Here is a 19,389-nt window from a genome sequence, read left to right on the forward strand (position 1 = left end):
GTGCTACTTTGCTGCTTTCCCCTCTATCGATCCTCTGCTTTCATCACTCATTCCATCACCTTGTTTATGTTCAGTCTTATGATATACAGTTATTATTAATGCTACATTTACACCATACAATACCATCCACGCTCATTGTGTGTATGTGTTCGTGTGTCCGGTATCTGTACGGTTACCAATAAGCTGCCCAATCCTACGGGATATACGGCTGCCCCGTATATACGACAAAGTTTATTTATAATTGATTGACAAAAGAAACTAAAGCATGCAGGACTCATTTACAAAAAGTGAAGAAAAAGCTTTGCATAAATGCACACACAAAAGAAAAAAAAAACTAACTGTACGCTCAAACCGATTTTACAGACAAATAATGTTGCTTAGAAAAATGCTGAACAATAGCAAAAATGATGAAATCAAATAGAGATTTCATAAAACAAAATACTACACTTCAAGAAAGATACGATTAAAAGCTTTACCGAGCGTAATACATATTGGAAGGGGATACATAGAAACATGCAAAGAAGTGAGAATAAAAAAAGGGAATTAGAAGAATTTGTATACAAAGGAAACATACAATTGCAGAGTCTGCCTGATTATTTTACGCTCTGCGTTGGTGTGTGTGTTTTTGGCTGTCCGGGGTAACGTCCGCCTTACTCTGCTCTGCTTAAGTAAATTCGGTTACTGTGCTACCATCGGTTTGTACTACTATGAAACGAGCATTACTGAGGAGCTGTTATGCGGTGCGTTATGCGCTAAAAGTAAATGCTGGATGTTGCAAAAACAAAAACACACAACATGAGCACCAAAACAAGGAAAGCAAACCGTAAAATTAAGACTTTGTTTTTACAGCGAGCGAGGATAATCTTCACCTTAAGCGCATTTGATTAGTTTGTTATTTGGTGATGATAGTTGGTGTTGTTGCCGTTACGGAACAATACATTCTCATCCGTGTGCGTATTTGCTACGCGGATGGCGTACTTCCTGAATGTTTGTTTTGTTGATTGGTTTCGTGTTTTATCTAACTGCAACGAGTCAAGAAGGATGGTGCGCACATGGTCTATTTTTTTTTAACGGAATTCCACTCTACTGAGCGCAGGACTCGCCCTGCTGTCTTTGCTCCGCACCAGGTTCTGGCACCTCATCTGGAGGTGTTGTAACTTTCGCATTGCTGTTTCGATCCGTCGACGATCGGTGCCATCGGGATCGGTACGGTGATCGCTAGGCCGTCTGTCATTCGCCTTTTAGCAGTTTACTAAACTTCTCCTGCTGCTTTTCCTTCCACTCTTTCTTTGGTTTCGAACGCTTCAACTGTCCATCCCAGACGAGATCGACCAAACCGCCTTGGTCGGCGATGACGCGCTTCACGCGGTTGGCGAAATCGATCGCCGATTCACCCTCATTACGTTCCATCGGGGGCAGATACCAGACATCGCACACGATCGCCCACGACGTCATCATGAGGAAAAGATACTGCATCATCGAGTATCGCGAGCTGTTCCAGAAAGCATCACCAAACCGTGGATCGTATCTAGAATGGATAGAAGAAACAGGAAGTAATGAGCAGGCGCACAGAAAGCAAACAAAACTGGTCGACAGCAACGCACTTGATGGCCACTGGATAGATGACACCACCAACTTCAAAGCTGCCCTTTTTGAACTGCATAACGGATGTGTTGTTAATACAAGTACCCTCGGGGAAGATCAGAATCGGTGGATTGTTCGGATCTGTTACGTGCTCCTTTAGTCTGCGGAATGTTGTAATAATAGACGTTAGAATAATGGCGTACCTTATGCTTTGCACACAACAAGGTACTTACCTCTTTGCAACCAATATCCGATCCTTAGCTTCAGCCCGCTCGAACCAGATATGTGGTGAGGCCCTTGCCAAGGCACGCTGAAGCACACCAAGAAATCCTCCATGACGTTGGCCAATCTTTTAGAATTGAATTGAATTGGTGTGATATAAATAGGGTGAAAAATATTCATTACAAACTGAGTTTTACTCTCAAAATACCAATGTTACAATTTCCAAGGGTTTACGGGCGAATCAAATCGGTTTTTGTTTTTTTTTTTTTTTGTTTGGGAGGGATGGTAAAAGATGATGTAGTACACTCTCCCCTACCAGTTTTTGGCCAGTACTTACCAGCGAGTAACAATTGTCACACATTAACATTAACACATCGATGGGACTGGTATGGTTTGCTACGCAGATGCCATTCAATGGACGATTCTGTATGTTATGATAATTGATCACAGATGATAATGCACTCGACAGAAAGCCGAAACACTGAATCAGAACACGCTTCACCATCGCGCGCTTGATGGAACCTTCCGGCACGCAGCCAACCACGGCGGTGCAGACCGTCAACCAAATGACCTGAATGTGGGAGATGCCAGAGAGAGAGAGAGAAAAAGGAGGGAAAATGATCGAGCACATTGGTGGATGCTGTTGAGTAATATTTACAGATGGTTCAACGGGAATTAACAAAGGTACACAATGGAAGGACCGTCGGATCGATTTCACATTCTTTGGGCGATGGTATGGTCTTCGTACGAAGGTTTGGGCAATATACACAATGCAAGTTAATATCATACATTAATCGTAAAGGGGTGGGAAACACTTTTCCTGAAGGACACATGAAACCCATGCTTTCATGCTTGTTTTTTGGCAATCAAAATGAATGACGATGAAATGGTTTGGTTTTGGGCTATATTAATGTACAACTATTTTCACGGTTCTGTGCTTCAAATAATGCTTATTGCTGGATGATTTTATTCAACCGTTACCAGAGTGGACAAATCCATTTGTCGGTTAAAGTTAAATATTCGAACGATTTGCCGTGTGAAAACTTACCTGTCTATAGACAGATACTTTAAGTCAATTTTATCAAAATTGCAGTGGAACAATACAATATAATTCAACTATCAGTCGATTTATAGTTGCTAGGGGCATAACAGAGGACAGTCGTAAGAATTGTCGTCAATGTGTGATCTTGGGCCTGCTATTTAAATAATCGTGTAGGGTTCAAGTGTACAAGAAACACGATAGATTACGATTTGCATACATATAATACCATTCTGGCATTACATGCCATTCGAGTTAAATAACTTTTACAGTTTCAATTGAGCAATAAAATTAAATTTGTGTTCCAAATTAGTCTCGTTTGTGCGATTCTAGCTTATATATTTAAATCTAGCTTATAAATTTACAGGACATTCCACGAAATTTTGACACTTCTTTATGGTTTGTCGCGTTCCCAGGTGTTTTTGTTCTAGTGCCGAGGTTTGTCCAGGATTTTTTTTTTACCCGTTCACAGATATTTCTGTTACTGTCCAGCAATTTTTTGGCACGTCCCAATATATTTTTGGTGTCCACTACTGTTTTTTTTATTTCGTTTAGGTATGATAAAACAAACGACGAGAACGAGAAGTAAATTTCTCGCATAAAAGTTTATGAGCACACTAAGGAACTCTGTAAATATGTTGTTTGAATATACAAATTCTGCAGGGTGCATAAAAAAATGGTTTTCACATAATTTTACTGAAGGCGTATGTTACAAAACATTAATATTAACCAATTTTTTTTTCGATTCGATTCGATTAAAAAAAATAATTTACTGATTTCGTTTTTAGCACTGATTTGACAGTGCTCCTTACAACAAGACAATGCATTGTTGTCCAATTTAAATCATGCTAAAAATAATGTTAGAAATACATCTATTTTATTATATTTTTCTTACATGAACCATGAAGCTTTAATATAAATGAGCAAAAATTAATTTATTTATTGATGTATTAAAACAAGTTATATTTACAGCCTTACAGAGTTCATTAGAGCTACCATAAACGTTTAAACATCACTCTAAGTTATCATTCGATCACCTTAAGCTCTAGCATACCAAAATGAAAAAAAAAATTTTAGGCAAGGTAAAAATATATGAGGTAAAAAACTCATAAAGAAAAACGAGAAGGACGAGAATAAAAATATATGGGAACGCTATCAAAAAAAGCTTCTTAGCAATATGGCCAGCAAAAACAACATCCAAACTATTCAAACAACTGCTCATAGTTCAACAAGTGACCTCACAGCATTTGACGTCATCAAGCAGATGAGCAATCGGAATCGATTTACAGCAGCAAAAGGAAGTTGAACCCGTTGTCCCTTTTGCTCGGGCACAACATATGCAACAGTTGCAGCTGATAGTGGACAAGACAAAACGTCAACACAAACCATGCGCTGTAACGGTTGGCCTGCTACCGCATCTAGTAAGGCTTCTTCATTCACCGAAAACTCTCGCTTTTACTCGCGCTCTTTCTCTCTGAATTGCTTCTTTCTATCCCCAAGTAGTAATGGCCTGATGTCGGAAACGGATAGTTGTTGCGTAGCATATAACTGCATCGTAACAGTGCGCGATGATGGCCGATGCCACCCTCTCACCCATGCAACCGCATCATGTTGTGTATGTGTGTTATCATCACCTGACTTGAACTTTGCTTTGCAGCACCTTCGTTGCCGCAGCACTGTTGCCGTCTTATCATGGCGCAGGTTAGTTTGGAGGCGTCGATGCACGGTTACGAAATTAATTTCTTTACAATCTTTACATCTTATCGTATAGAAAATAAATTGTATTGGGAGACGTTTTACGGGGCATGCGGTAGTCTCCCCCTTTTACTGTTGATAAGGAAATAATTGGTTATACCACATTGTTTTTATGGAGAGGGAACACATGTTTCGCTTTGCTCTTTCATTCGGTAAATCCTGCGTATGAGACGGCGGCATTGTTGTGGTTTCTCTATTACAGCTATTACAGCTAAAGCTTCAATTCATTTTTGTGACGTTTAATTTTGTTGAATTAATTTCCTTAAAAGCATTATCGTAAACGGCCATTAAAGTTTTCAGTTACAAGCAATTTACTTACTATTCTCAGTATCAATCAGCTTTCATCAACGATAAGGATGTCGAATCGGATGAATTTTTAAACACTCGGATATTAATTTTTCCCCCGAATGAACATACAATGAATTCCTTATGAATTGAGAAACGATTTCCCGAATTACCATCCGCTTCAAATCACAGCCATGTTTTCACTTACTGTAATAAATTGACGCCACCGGATAACCGTGCATGAATGTGACTATTTACAGAATGTGTACACTATTTACAGTTCCTTGCAGCATTGCACCCCCACCGACATACCGGTAGATGAACGACATAGATTGCATACATTCACAAAAAAAAAAAAACAACGGCCAATTGTGTAGGAGCAGAGAATACGTTCAACATCCCAACAACTTCCGCAGTAAAGAATCGTTCGCCGTAATCGTACCACCCCGCGTACACCAGGCATGTCTCACCAGGGAATAGGTGCAATCGGTGGAAAGGATCGCTATGTCAATCGGTGTCGTATGGTTGGCCACGCAGAAGCCACAGGTTTTCGGTTTGTACTCCGGGTGGTGGAACCGCACCACGCCGGAAATGGAGCGCGTTATCATACGGAACGTGTGCTTGAACACCATATCATTCATGGCACGGCGCAGTCGGAATGTCGGAAGAATGCCCACGAAGGCGAAGCCAATCACACAGTAGACCACCTTCGGTTTGGATGTAATTTAGTCGCGTTTCAGAAGAAGACCATGCCATCGCATTAGAAAAATTTAAAAGAAAAAACATATCATCTACACTACAAAGTAAGGATGGGTTAGCAAAAACTTTGTCGGAAAAAGGGAACATCTTTAGCAGATCTTTTTCTGACATCGTCTGAATTAGCTTTACATTAACCTGCTTTAAGTATGCTTTGTGCATAGAAATTAAAATCGTAGTGTAATTTGCTTCTCGTGCACGGATCAACGTATTTTCAAGTACTTACCCCGATGAAGCAAATAAGCACCCGCATCGGCATCAGGATGAAGTATCGTATTAAAAATCCGATCATCCATATTACTGTCAGCCGCCAGCTGATAAACTCGTACTGCCGGTTGGTACGCGTTAATAGGTTCCAATTTTTGAGCTCCTCCGCCAGGAACCGGCTCGTCACTTGATCCTCGATGATCGCTTCCATCCCGGACTTGACGTAGTCCAGACAATTCGACAGCTTGAAACCGGCTGCTTCCTGTTCACCTTCCGTACCGTCCGATTTGGTTTCGTCATCACCATCCTCACCATTTTCCCGTGCGGCACCACTATCTTCGTGCGGTTCGGTACTTTTGCTGCGCGTGTCGTCGATTACTTCCGGCGAAAGGATAAGCGATTCGGCTCGACTAATGACAGTATTGCCACCGTTCGCAATGTGTGATGAATTGTCACGCCCGTTCATATACCGATGGCTGGTACCGTTCGGGATGTTGCCGTTTGTGTTTGTCCTACCTGTGCCATCGCCTGTATCGACTGTTTCCGTGCTTAGACCATCGCCGGTAGGTGTGTCCTCATCTTCGGCATCTGATTTTGTAATGTTTGCGAACTGTTGCTTCCGCACGGATTCAATGTTTTGTCGACCGAACTAAAAGTAGAAAGGGACAGAAAAAAATACACATTATTATTAGACATGGTAAACAAGGCATATGAAGGTTCATAGTTATATTGCACAACAAAAAAGGTGTCTCATCACGCATAAAATAATAAATTGATTACTTCACACGTTTAAAAAAAGCTTTGCGATCATAAATTCATCACAAAAAAATCTCTCCATCGCTCAGAATTTGTGAGCAAAAAAAAACGCTTCTAATTACAAGATCAACTAAAAACCACTTTACAGGGTGGCATCGCAGAAGTGATACACTTCTTCGAATGTCCCTTTAATGTGTTTTCTGTCACTGTGTGTCCACCATATGGGTATGTTTTGACAGGTTATGACAGATTTATTGGTTTACTATTTATTGAACAAAACGTACACTTGGCACAACTCCATCGTTCCAATTTTTTCGATCTTGATCCTGTCAAAATTTCATATGGGATTTGACAGATGGCAAAAGCTTCCGATATCGGAACGATGAAGCTGTTGCTTCCGCACGGATTCAAAGTTCAAAGAAAGAGACAGAAAAACAACCACAGGCCTTAATGTTCGTTGCAGTTTTCTAGTAAACTATAATGGATTCGAGTCGCAAACAAGTAAACATTTTGCATTGTCAAGGTTTGACAAATATTTAGATTAGGCAGGAACCGTCTCATCTCAATTGAAGCCGATTGTTCGTCTACCGGACCATCAACCGATACGAGGAGACATACATGCTTGGAAAGTTGGACGACGTCAAACATATCAATTTGGACGGATTCAAGAGACGCGCCTGCAACGATTATCAAAAGCGTCTACGAGCCGTTATCAAGTGCAAAGTTGAAAGATTTGAAATAAATTAAGTTAAATACAAGTTTAGTATTAAGAGATGTCCGAAGAGAAATCAAACTATTTTTTTTCTTTTTTTTATTTATAAAGGACGGCCAGGCCGTATTGCTTAATTTCAATTTTGTTACAAAAACAAAGTGTATCTCTTCCACAATGCCACCCTGTAAGTAGCTAGCAGTTTGTATGATACGGCAATCGATCGTTTTGGTTCTATTGGTGGAGAAATCATACAAAGTGGTATGTGAGAAAGAAATCTACCGTCGTCTTTGAGACGAGTTTCGGCTGAATTTGGAGGTCACCGGCGACCGGAGGCGAAAAGGCCAGATCCGCTGAGCTGTCTTGCGTTTCAACGAAGCACAGTTCATTAACAATTGCGTCATGCGTAGCATCTATCCCCTCTTTATGACGCCATCATCACGACGACGAGCGTCAAGAGACTAATTTCTACTTGAGATGTTTATTGCAACTAAATCAATTTGAAACCGATGCTGTTCGTATAAATTCACTGTAATTAGATTGATTTATCTTACAGAAAAACCTTCCTATTTTGTGCTTCGAAGCTTTTCCTTCCATCACAGCTGTTATCTATTTATATATCACACAGCTGATGGCCGCCACCTCTAACAACAAGAGCAAGCCTGCTGACCGACCGCTTATCGCAACTCTGTTGATGTTAACCGTTTTATTTTTCTTCATACCAAGTCAAAGAAGGGTAGCTCGCGTTATACCTCAGCCACATCACATCAGCGCACCAATAAGACGGTGCGTCGTCCTGCAATATTTTGAATCGTGGCGGAAAATTGTTTGTGCTTGCACTAGCTGTTGCTAATGCGTGGCAGGGTTGAGCGACTAAGAAAAGGATGGATTGAATAGTCCTTTCTCGCCTTGGTGAAAAATGAAATCACGCAATCATCACCAAGCGTGGACGTGCTGCGCAAGAGAAGAGAGGATCCAAGTACTTCAATGCACTCTGCGTCAATCTAAGTAAGCTAAGGTGTCATTGCTGGAACGCAAGGAGAGGGATGCTGCTGGGGACTAGCAATAAAGCAAATAAATAAAGCTAATTGGTAAGTAAACTGAAACTTCACTGTATTGCCCACAAGGGAGAGAGACTGGTGACAAAGCAGCACGGTAGCAAGTCCACGGATTCACAACGATAGTCCCCTACCGAATGCTGGCCGCGGATAGTATTATTTTGAGGAATGTTCTAGATGCTGTATGCGACCTGTTAGTTGTATTTTGCAGCTTGAACCGTAAATCTGAACGGGCTGATAACACAGGAATGAAACCTTTTATATGATGATTGATAACGTGCGATGATGATGTTGCCGTACCGTCATGGATAACTCACGAGCAATAAATTATGCACATTTGAAAATGATCACCTGGTCGGTCGCCCCCGGTCGTTGTTCCCGGGGATCTTTTCACACACATCGTAAAACAAGTTCGCCTTTGAAAACATGAACGGCATTGGTAAATGCAAAATAAGGCGAAAATTGTGCCCGTTCCGATATAGCTCGTTGATAAAGGTATCGGCCCAATTGCCGGTGCCTTGAATGTAATCTTATCGCACCGGCACTTGACTTTTAGGGAAACGTTTTGCGTCGTTATTGGTTTTACGTACGTGCTTTTATGTTAGGAAGTAAAAAAAAGAAAAGAACCAGTGAAAACAGGGTGCAATATGCTATCCAATAAAAATTCAACGATTAATGATGCGAAAGAAGTGCATTAAACTCATCGTAATTCCCTTCATGCAGCTGGTAATAAAAAGCGTGGGCTTTTGAGCATTTTTTCATATATTATTAAATTGGAACCGTTGATACTTACTTACAGTTCTCTAATATCACATGCTAAATTCAGTTTATAATTATTTTTACACAAGGGTGACCAGATCGTTTATCTGCACTCAGCTTACAGGGTTTTCTAGGGTATACTGAACAAATTCACCGAGGTATCGACATTTTCAGGAATATTATTGATTCAATCGGCATATTTTTGCAGACCCGGTTATATTTTGTGGAGTTGGTCCAAGTAGCCAGTGTTGTAAAATGTCCTGGCGACCTGAACAGTTGTCTAAGCGATGGATACTAGGATGGAAAATGAGTGATTCTACAATCCGGCGGGACGATCCGTCCTGCGGAACATTCTAGCTATTCTATATATCACAGATTGAATCAATAATATACCTGAACAAAACAATATCTCGGCTAATTTGTTTATTATATCTCCGGAAAACCCTGTATTGCAAACAGGGTTTCTTTGCACTTTATGCATCTCAAATTTCAATGAACTTGCATCAATCGCATGTCTGGGAACTGGAAGGTAATGTCTAGTGCAATGAAGCGTAGAGGAAATACATTCGAACGAGCGCAAAATAATCGCTTGGTCGCAATTTTTTGCGATACGGAACAAGACCCCAAATTTTTGGGTTCATTGACGATGGCCACTAGACGATCAAAAATCACAGCATCGCCGTTTAAGAAGGGGCATGGTTCACTGCAGTCGTGTACTCCGTGTGTTGTGGACATCACTGCATGCACAGTCGAAGAATGGTCTTCTTGTGCTTCGTTACAAAGAGAGGCGCATCCTATGCGTTCATCCGCTAAAACGAAAACAAAGGCAAAACATTGTGCAAATGAGCAGTCTAGTGGGGACGCAGCTGGCGTATTGGTGAAATCCGAGCAAGACTCACAGTCACAACTGGTGGCCTTGACCGCATCGTAGAGAAACCGCGTAACAGAGCCACACACGCGCATATACTACGTATAAAAGGTTCCAACCGAGCACTGGATGGTTTGTACGTACTGGCGATTATAATTTCACGGTCAAGCTTATAGATAATAGGCCCTATGCACGTCTCTCTTGCCGTTTGCAAAAGCTACAGCTACTATGGTATAAAGGGTGACGACGACAACCGGTATACTGCAGTGCAACAAACAATCATGGTCAGAACGCAACTTAGAACTTCCGATGACAGTATTTCCTGCCACCTCAATGTGAACTAGATCAAACCCAAAGAAACATGTCACTACCGCATGAACATGAAGAACAGTAGTACTGATACAGTTACTGTAGGTTGCTTCAGTTCCAAATCTCCCTGTACTTTGGACCTGCAATCACAAAAAACCATCCGAAATACGAAATGTTACGGGCATTTTGAATTACGGTTGGAAAAGATTACGGTTCATTAGCAAGTTAAAGTGCAGACTGCTCAATTCCCGCGGACATCAATGCTCGATCCCAACACAGCAAAACATAGGCGACATGGTCACCCGGTGCGTTGCTGTGCTGTACGTTTAACGCTAGTTTGGTCAAACCTTGCGCCGGACAAAACAACAACGTCGGGACCGTCGCGGTTTAACATCACCATTTGATAAGGCATAATGATGATTCAGCAATACTTTGGGGTCCGCTGGACTGGCAAGTCGATGGACGTATACTCTTGTACCCTTTCTTGTCGCGCGTGTCCACCCCACACCTTGGCCGCGCACATGCATCGTGGGTAGAATAATAAAAAAGCGACTTAAATGTGCTGACCAGCAACACCGATTTGCCACGGTGGGTTATCGATTGTGGATTCAATTCTCGGCTTTCGATAATCTTCTGCTTCCGCCAACCGACGGGGTAGATGTGTGAAAGCCGAATATAAAGCGAGGTGGGCGAGAATGGTTTCCTTTGGTGTATTGATATTACCAGTAAATATGCATTAGCACGTACGTTCATGCACAGCAAGTAGCTTTTAGTGGCAGGCTTGTTACAGTGCGATCCTTAACACCTAAAAAGGACGCACGCGACACGTTGATTGAAGAAGTCCTTGCGTTTTACCCGTTTCATAGGGACGAAATACCACAGCCATGAGACAAGTAGAAGATTATTGATTTTCTTTACAGACGCTGGACATCCTCCCACGTACACACTAACTTAGGATGGAAAAAAGGAATACTTTTTTTCTTCCGTAGCACAGGGAATAGCGGTACAAAAATGTGCCGTCTTTTTCCAACATTTACCTCGAAGATTTTCACCAACAGATCCACGTAGAGCCGCCTCACACCGAACGATTTTCCGATCGATGCCATAAACACGATGGTAAACAGGAAAGCAAAGAACGGTGTCAGCGTCACCATCGACATGATGGACCAAGCCGCCTGCAATCCTCCCATCCTGTCCGATTGCTACGAATTTCCACGATTGCCGGTATAATCTTTTCCACCCGTCTTACCGCACAGCACTTCACGGACGGAGGGTTTAGCTGCCGGACACCACCAGCGCACTAAAAACAATCACGTAACAACAATTGTCACACAAAAATTCAGCTCCCCCAGCACAACTCCTCTATATGTGTTGCCCGGGTGTTGTCCTTAATTGCAGCTTCCTTTTCTGCTGGTTCAACATACACACGCACACACACACTCATGTACACGCGCGCGTCCTTTCGCGTTTTTTGTTGTTTATTTCCTGTACCGTTCCAATGTGCGTTGTTACTTCCTGGCCGTTGTGCTGTTGAATAGGGCGGTGCAGCACAAAAGTTGTTATTTAAGTCGAGTTTTTTTGCTCATAACGAAAACGAGATAATCAGAGCCGTAATGCGTAGCGCTGCTTCTTATCCATCGCAACACACAAACAAATCTAGCTCAAGTAGCAAGGAATTGACACAAGCGGATCTAGTTTGGGAGCTTGACAGAAAATACTGCCCCGATCCCATAGTGCCCGAGTGCATAGTGGTCTCGTATTTTACATCAATCGCCCGCAGTTGAACTTCGGAACACAAAAGAAAGCAGCGAATGAAAAATCAGAGCGTAAAAAATGGAAGAAACCATTTATGAGGAATAAATAAAATAAGAGGTACAAGTAATTTGCAGTTTCGTGAGCAGAAATATAAAAATGTTGTGTGTCTTTGACCGATGCATTCCGTGTTTGTGAATCTGACAGAAAGATGGCGCTCGCTGCATAGCCCCGCTACCCATTCCCATCTAGCAAGAATGCTTTTGTAAACCCTTAACAAGTTACCATCAACGTTACATGCCCTAGTAACCAACACGTGGCGTACGTTTTTAACGTTTTGTCTTTATTTGCCCATGATGGTGAGTTTGCTTACGCAATTACAGATACCTTTACAGCATAATTTGTTTAGCGGTGCTTTTCTTACAATACTTGTATGTATGTGTGCTTCTTGTGGGTCATTTCTGCATGCAGTTCTTCGTCCGTGCTGTACATCGATCATGGGCATATTATGCGTTGGGAATGGCAAATTTGTTGCTCACTTTGATTGTTTAATATCCGTGTTAGTTAGTAGATCGATATTATTATTTGGGACTTTTTTACTCAGGTTGTTCCGTTTTGCGGTAGGTAATGAAAACAACTATCTGGATTAATATTAGATTCGTAAACAACAGAGCATCAGCGATCAAGGATCGCTATAGAACGAATGAACCGATTCTTATGAAATAAATAACGTGTAATTTTACTTGTAATACTTTTGTAGCTTAAATACTCCCACGTAGTGTTACGATGGTAAAACAGTTACTAATTCACATGTCAACGGTATTAAACATAATCAATTAAAATATTATAAGATGTGTTTAGTGATTTTGAAAATCTCTTGCATACACTGCCATTCTCCCGAAAGTGTTATACTTTCATCATAATATTTGTGTGTGTGTATGTGTGTATATATAAGTATATTTTTAATATTTGTTTCTGGTTCAATACGCTTAGTAAATATTCTCTGTAAGATAGCGCAAAATCGAATGCATGCTCCCCCCTACCAATCGTGTCGTCCAGGTACGCCGTCTGCATCCGATCCAAATACCCATTCATTTACCGTGCCATCCCGGTGGCAATCGAATATGCTGCTGCTTTAAATATACTCCTCTCAATAAAAATACCATTCACGTATAAGGTTGAAAACTGATATGCGCACTGATGTCTCGCTAGAGATAATAAAGCTTTTGCGTGTTGTTGTTTACGTTCGTCGTAAAAATTGCCACCGTGTTATACTTTATAGTATAATAAGATTGTTCTGTTTAGTTATTTCTTTTTGTTTTGTTTGTTCGCCGCTACTCGCGGGTATGACATTGCTTGAAGAGAGTTTGCGGAACAAAAAAACTTAAACTAGCCAAGAGTTTCATTCAAAAGGATGAAGCCCAGAACCAAACACCAGGACCAAGCTTCACCGGGAGCAAATGGGCATGCAAATAAGAGAAAAATTCGTTGTGCCATGGTATGGTTTTTACGTCACATGTTTCGATTCTTCTGGATTCGTTCAATGATGCATTTGTGTACTTGAGTGAGTGTGCATATAATGATTTTGTTTTTTTTTCTGGTTTTTGTAAATAAAGAATAATTCGTTACTACCGAAAGATATTGTTGAAATTAAGAAGGTATGATATACTATTTTATGTTACCAAATTTTCTTATCTTTTACGTCACTGTTACTATTCTCACTGCAATCGTTTCGTACACACGTTACACAAGGATCCAACACTGTTTGCACACTTACAGAAACACACCGACGGACAAACAGGAGAGTGAGGGAGAGTGTTGTACAACCACATCCAATAATGGCTATATTTATACCTATCATACTATTTGTCGCGTAATCTAGAACCGATGTGTTGCTTCGGGACATTAGACTACACTAGACTAGACATTATAACACTTTATAAAGGTAAAGTTTCCCTAGAGATGAAACACGCTGCCCTGCACATTATCGTCGCGAATTAATACGTTACATGAGATTGTTATATTAGTCGATCGTTTGTTTCGTTTCTTTTAGTCTAGATAGTTTATATGTCCCGCTCACTTAACGTATGATTTAATAGACACATCGTGCACCAGATCCGCTAGAATATGCGGTGATAGATAGATAGTTTATAGTATCTAGGCAACCTTGCTGTCGCCCGAATGCTCTACATCATAACAAGCGAATTCTGTCATTTATTGCTAGAGAGAAAACGGGAAAAAAGCTATACGTAAAACGAGTTCGAAAACAACAACGAGCCGAAAGACGAGCATGTGACTGGGAACGAATCATTGCTTTAGATCAAGGTGCGTACACAGCCTTGGAAATACTAACAATAGGACAGTAAGTGTACAGATATATGCGGGACAAGTGCATACATCTACACCCCAGGACAGCTACCCAACGAAAGGAAACGTTTCGTGTTGGTTAGCTCTTTTTGCAGATGGTGGGTTCATTAAACGAGTGTTTCTCTATCGGGCATTTGGGGATCTTCAATGATTTCTGCTGATGTCTAAGAATTAGTAGCTAACAACCATGACCAAGGCTTATGGCTTATGGTGCCGCGCGTCTCTGTAACCGAACCGTACGCCTTAACGTTTCACATCAAACTAGCCGTCGACGGTGGCGGCATGTGGGCCGGAATGGCTGAATGGCGTTTTGCTTGAGCTCATGTACAAGGGGTTTGACACAATGGTCGCTCAGTATCTTAAGAGAAGTAGTTCATATGTATGTTTGTAACATCCACATCCAGTGTGTTGCTCTTGTAGACATCAATTTCACCACCGTGTTGACCACGCGTGTACCAATTTACTTGATTCAGTCAATGAGCTTTTTTTTGTCGCTTTGCTATTTTGGTTTGAGTTAATCTTTGTCGTGGCTTTACTTTTAGTATTGATTACCACCGTACATGTTACCTTGCGGTGCGCCGAACGGGTTCTTAGGGGCACCACCAGGCACATCCAATGCTCCACCAGTCGTTTGGTAGGTGCCGTATCCGTTATCCACGTTTTGCTGGCCTATCTCGTTCAGCCGCGTGCTCGAGAGAGCCCGTGGTATAGGATTGCTCGGAACACCGTGCGGAGCCAAATGGGCTGTCTCTTCTGCCACCTGGAAGTTGAGAAAAAAAAAATCGAACCTTTAAACTGTTTACAGGACAGCAGCAAAACTCCATATTCTGACACCAAACGCACCTGATGAGGATCCTCCGTGGTAGGAATTTCCGAAATGAAACCTTCATCCTTGCGATAGAAGTTGATGAACACAAATGCGGCAAGCACCAGAATGCAGATCACGCCATAACCACGGAAGGTGGCCGTTGTACCGAAGTAGGTGACGAACATACCGCCAATGACGGCACCACAGCCTCTACCCAATCCGTGATGAAGTCCTTGCAGTACTCCTGTAACAGTAATATTTACATGAGTTTAAAACTGCTTCATACAGTCTAGCTTGACTTTACCTTGTGCAGATGATCGTAAATGTTGAGGAGTGTTGTGCGCGATGTAGGAACAGCAAGCAGCCCACACAGCAGCATGTGTGATACCTGTAAACATGGGGCGTTACTTCCAGATAGTATCTATCTCAACATACAAACACACACACGCTAGGAGTCACTAGGATCGTGCTCACCTTGCATAAACTCAAACGGCAACACCCACCACGGGTTTTTCAGATACGAGATGTACAGGAAGCGAAGAATGTTACCGACCAGCCCCAGACAGAGTACCTTCACGTGACCGATCTGTGTGATCAGGCGGAAGCTGAAGAAGTAGGCGAAGATTTCCGAGATATGGTTGATGACCGAGGCAACACCGAACAGTGTGGGAGAACCACCATAGTCTTGCAGATGCCAGAACAGGAACGTAAAAATAAGCCCAATACCGAAACCCATGAACCACGCAACGAACAGGAACGAGGCACACTTGAGATTCTTGAACTGCTTCAACACCGTAACCCATTCTGGCATTTCGCGTGTAGTTTGGGCAAACATTTTGGTCTGCAAAATGGAAGAGGGTTGCATTGAGACAATGTTTTTTACTTGCAATTCGTCGTCTGTCTTCTATTACCTGTGCACCGAGTGCGGCTGGAGGTGGTGCTGCACTAGCCATGCCTGTTCCAGAGGCTGCCAAAGACGGCAACTGCAGCTGTTGTGCCAGTTGAGCCTGCATTTGCTCCTCGTGTGTTGGTTCTTGAGGTACCTTTTCCACTTGGACGGGTTCTTGGGTCTCCTTGATGGATACGATTGAAGTGAGTTATTGCTTCTTCTTTAGTGGGGCGCAAAATAAAAGACTTACCGAATAGTCATACTTGAACTGAATCTGTGTTGCGGAGATTAGGGCTGCTCCCATCAGTACCGAGAACGTCGCAAAGCAGATGGTGTAGTTTTTCTCCTGCTTTTCTGGACCGCATGGATGGTCCGGGAAAGCTGTGGAGTGATCCAGCGCAATGCCGACGAAAAACATGGCCAATCCCCAACCCAGCGAACCGAACATACGCTGATGCCCGTATCGATCGGCATCCTCACCGAGGATCGTAATGACGGCAGAATCTGCTAGCGTGATAGCTGGTGCACTAAAGAACTCTCCAATAATGACCAGCAGTAGCAATAAGAAGAATGCTTTTTGGATGTCCTGAAAGCATGAGACGTTTTAGAGACAGATAGGTACAGGTATCACTACACTACTACCGCAACTTACCGCCGTACGATAAACGATCGAAGAGAACAACGGCGAGACCCAATCGCGATGCAGCTTCTCGTTGAAATTGTTGGCATAGCTTACATCTAGAGGAGATACTCCCGCAGCAGCAACTGGGCGTGCGGCACGTTCCACCCTACCACAGTTACAAATCATTACTTCACTTCGACTGTTCTACTCTCCGCAAATTCTCCACTATCTTACCTGGTGAAGGAACTGTCGCTATCCGTCACATATTTACCAAAGCTGATCTCTTCCAGCATGCTCTCGTCGATGGAGCGTTTCAGAATACGAGGTACTTGAGGTGTTCGGAGCTCGAAATCGGTAGCATTCTTCCGCTCGATACAGCTCGTGGCCGGTGGTTGAATAAAGCCGAGCGGTAAGGTAAAGATAATCCATGCCGCAAGTGAGGCCAACAGAAGCATTTTACCTTTTTTACAACTGCAACATTTAAAACAAAAAACCAAGGGAAGGCATTTGTCCTACGTTCGTGACATGAACATCTTCATCCTACAGACCGACTTACCGATCAGCATAACTACCCCAGAACGGTGCTGATAGGAACTCGACAAACGGCCGCGTACCAATCAGCAAACCACATTGGCCCGGATTCATGCCCATCTGCTTAAAGTACACACCCATCAGTGGAAATAGTGAGCCGAAAGCGGAGTAGAAGAAAAAGTAGAACGTCTTCACAGGCAGCAGCTCCTGGTCGACGGAACCGAACAACATTTCGAGTATGTCCGACTTGCCCCGGATCTTGTGTGTCGATTCCTTCGCCTGAGGGTATCTACAACAACGATAAGGTACAGTTGTAGTCAAGTTTTTTTTTTTGGATTCAATGGCCAATACTGGGGACGTACAGTGTAGGGTCTACTTCACCCGTGGCCTCCGGGTCAACCATCGGCCGTGCGACACCCTGCGGACGCATCGGAATTTCTTGCTGGGGTTGCTGCTGGTCGTAGCCGTTGCCACCGTACCCTCCACCGTAGTCGTTCGAGAAGGGCTGCATGGTTGACGCTAAGGACGCTTCACGTCGTCACTAAACGGAACAATCAATAAATTCTTCCAATGCAGAAGCAAAATACTTTGGCGTTCTACCAGAGGTGTTGATTTTTTGGTTTTGCCACTAGCTTGTCGTTGTTTTTGTTTGTGCTGCCGAGCGGGTTGTACGGGTTATGCTGCTCCAGTCATCGACTCACGGATTAGAGTCCACCCACCTACACACGCACCGTGCCACTCACAAGGACATCGATTTCTTTTCCCGCTAGGATGAACACTTTCCCCCTACCCGTAACGTTCGTTTACATGAATGACATAACGCACGTAAGCTGACACCAAATCCGGTCGACCTGGATGGTCAAGTACTTCCTCTTGCAAGTTATTTCACTTCCGTAAAACTCCTACTCTACACTAGATGTGTAGTTAGGTGCCAGTTTTCGCTATGGCAAGGCTCCCGATGAATGCCAGGGAAGTGAAAGCTGTTTGTCCTCCGGCAAATAAACTCGCGTACCTCTGGGTAGTTCGGGTTTGGATACTATCGCAATTGAAGAACTTCCAATAGTCGCCAAGTTTTTTTCCGTTCGAATAACCTACTCTTTAACATTACCACACAGCCATACTCCACGAAAGCTCCTGCACAGAACGCACCAATTTCTCAACGCTCGCGATAACTACGAACACGACGGTCACAACTGTTAGCGAGAGATTCGGGAGATAATCGATATCTTACAAGAAAAAGTTCAACTCAAATCTCCTCCTCTGGGTGTACGAGTAGCAGCTCCACTCCATTTGTCCGTTACGCGGTGGACCTGCGCAATAGTGCGTTGGGGCATGAAATTCCGTCACTACGGGAAGCTTTGGATCGGCGTGACAGCTTGCAGGTGCGTTTTGTATGAGCCGTTACAAGTACGAGTCAATAGGAAAGTCAATTTCGAAATGCCCAGAATTTACCTAATTTTCTTGTCAACGAATGTGGGAAGCAGGAAATGCCTCGTTGCGTCAATCGTTCGATTTCTTTCATCATACACGTACACACGCCTGAATCCACCGAAAGTACAAATCTTAAAGCAGGAATATTTATTTCGCTTACAAGTGCTTCTACCGCTATACGGTACCTGGATGATAGAGGGATTACTTCTGTTGCCTTTCATCACCCTCAGTACCTCAGCCTGGTTCTGTGACCGTAGTAAATGTCACAGCATACCTTAATGCATTAACATCGAGCGTGACTTTAAAAAATGGAAGAGTTCTGGAAAAGTTGATTATTTTGCAGTCTGCGACACACTCACTCAGTACGACTTTACCTCCCTTGTGATGTCTGCGGTTTTTATATCAACAACATATTCTTAAGATAGCTCATATATATGCTGATATCACAGATAATTTATTCTCGTATTAGGTCTCCGTGTTTTTTTTCCGTTTTCCGTCCTTTTATGTCAGTTGCTCTGTTGCTGCTTAGCGCTGAATGTCTTTAGTAGATCGTGATTCACTTGTGAGGTGAGTCCTTTACACATGCGGCTTACGGTCGTTCAGTGTCGTTTACTTTATTGCGCACAGAAAACTTGTAGCTTTATGCTGCTTTGGTTAACAACACACAGAAAAACACATCAAA

General features: G+C 42.6%; 2 protein-coding genes across 3 annotated transcripts; both read right to left on the reverse strand.

Annotated features, from left to right (window-relative positions):
- Nucleotides 1–1,134: 1,134 nt before the first annotated feature.
- On the reverse strand, nt 1,135–11,545 carry LOC126557722 (glycerol-3-phosphate acyltransferase 3). Of its 2 annotated transcripts, none has more exons than XM_050213592.1 (6): nt 11,345–11,545; nt 5,868–6,497; nt 2,144–2,377; nt 1,818–1,933; nt 1,605–1,745; nt 1,135–1,528 (listed from the first exon to the last, which is right to left on the reverse strand). In XM_050213592.1, exons 1-6 carry the CDS (start codon nt 11,495–11,497, stop codon nt 1,231–1,233), a joined length of 1,572 nt encoding a protein of 523 aa, XP_050069549.1. In that variant the 5' UTR covers nt 11,498–11,545; the 3' UTR covers nt 1,135–1,230. The 2 variants fall into 2 exon arrangements, with proteins under 2 accessions (XP_050069549.1, XP_050069548.1); XM_050213591.1 differs by lacking the exon at nt 2,144–2,377 and adding an exon at nt 5,356–5,592.
- A 3,417-nt stretch (nt 11,546–14,962) lies between these two features.
- On the reverse strand, nt 14,963–17,842 carry LOC126557235 (major facilitator superfamily domain-containing protein 6). The gene is made up of 10 exons (XM_050212941.1): nt 17,639–17,842; nt 17,302–17,565; nt 16,980–17,216; nt 16,776–16,911; nt 16,374–16,709; nt 16,146–16,307; nt 15,709–16,075; nt 15,539–15,622; nt 15,270–15,478; nt 14,963–15,186 (listed from the first exon to the last, which is right to left on the reverse strand). The coding sequence occupies exons 1-10, from the start codon at nt 17,785–17,787 to the stop codon at nt 14,965–14,967; spliced, it is 2,166 nt and encodes a 721-aa protein (XP_050068898.1). The 5' UTR covers nt 17,788–17,842; the 3' UTR covers nt 14,963–14,964.
- Nucleotides 17,843–19,389: the final 1,547 nt, after the last annotated feature.

The sequence above is a fragment of the Anopheles maculipalpis genome, chromosome 2RL, assembly GCF_943734695.1.
Source record: "Anopheles maculipalpis chromosome 2RL, idAnoMacuDA_375_x, whole genome shotgun sequence".
NCBI lineage: Eukaryota > Metazoa > Arthropoda > Insecta > Diptera > Culicidae > Anopheles > Anopheles maculipalpis.

Excerpts from the sequence above, each read along its gene's own strand:
- LOC126557235 (XM_050212941.1), bottom strand. The coding sequence starts at position 17,787 with ATGCAGCCCTTCTCGAACGACTACGGTGGAGGGTACGGTGGCAACGGC. Across the intron at positions 17,217-17,301 it reads TGGGGTAGTTATGCTGATCG|TTGTAAAAAAGGTAAAATGC; the intron begins GTAAGTCGGTCT and ends TAAATGTTGCAG. Across the intron at positions 16,912-16,979 it reads AGCGACAGTTCCTTCACCAG|GGTGGAACGTGCCGCACGCC; the intron begins GTAAGATAGTGG and ends TAACTGTGGTAG.
- LOC126557722 (XM_050213591.1), bottom strand. The coding sequence starts at position 11,497 with ATGGGAGGATTGCAGGCGGCTTGGTCCATCATGTCGATGGTGACGCTG. Across the intron at positions 6,498-11,344 it reads TGTTGGTGAAAATCTTCGAG|TTCGGTCGACAAAACATTGA; the intron begins GTAAATGTTGGA and ends TTCTACTTTTAG. Across the intron at positions 5,593-5,867 it reads TGCTTATTTGCTTCATCGGG|GTGGTCTACTGTGTGATTGG; the intron begins GTAAGTACTTGA and ends TCCAAACCGAAG.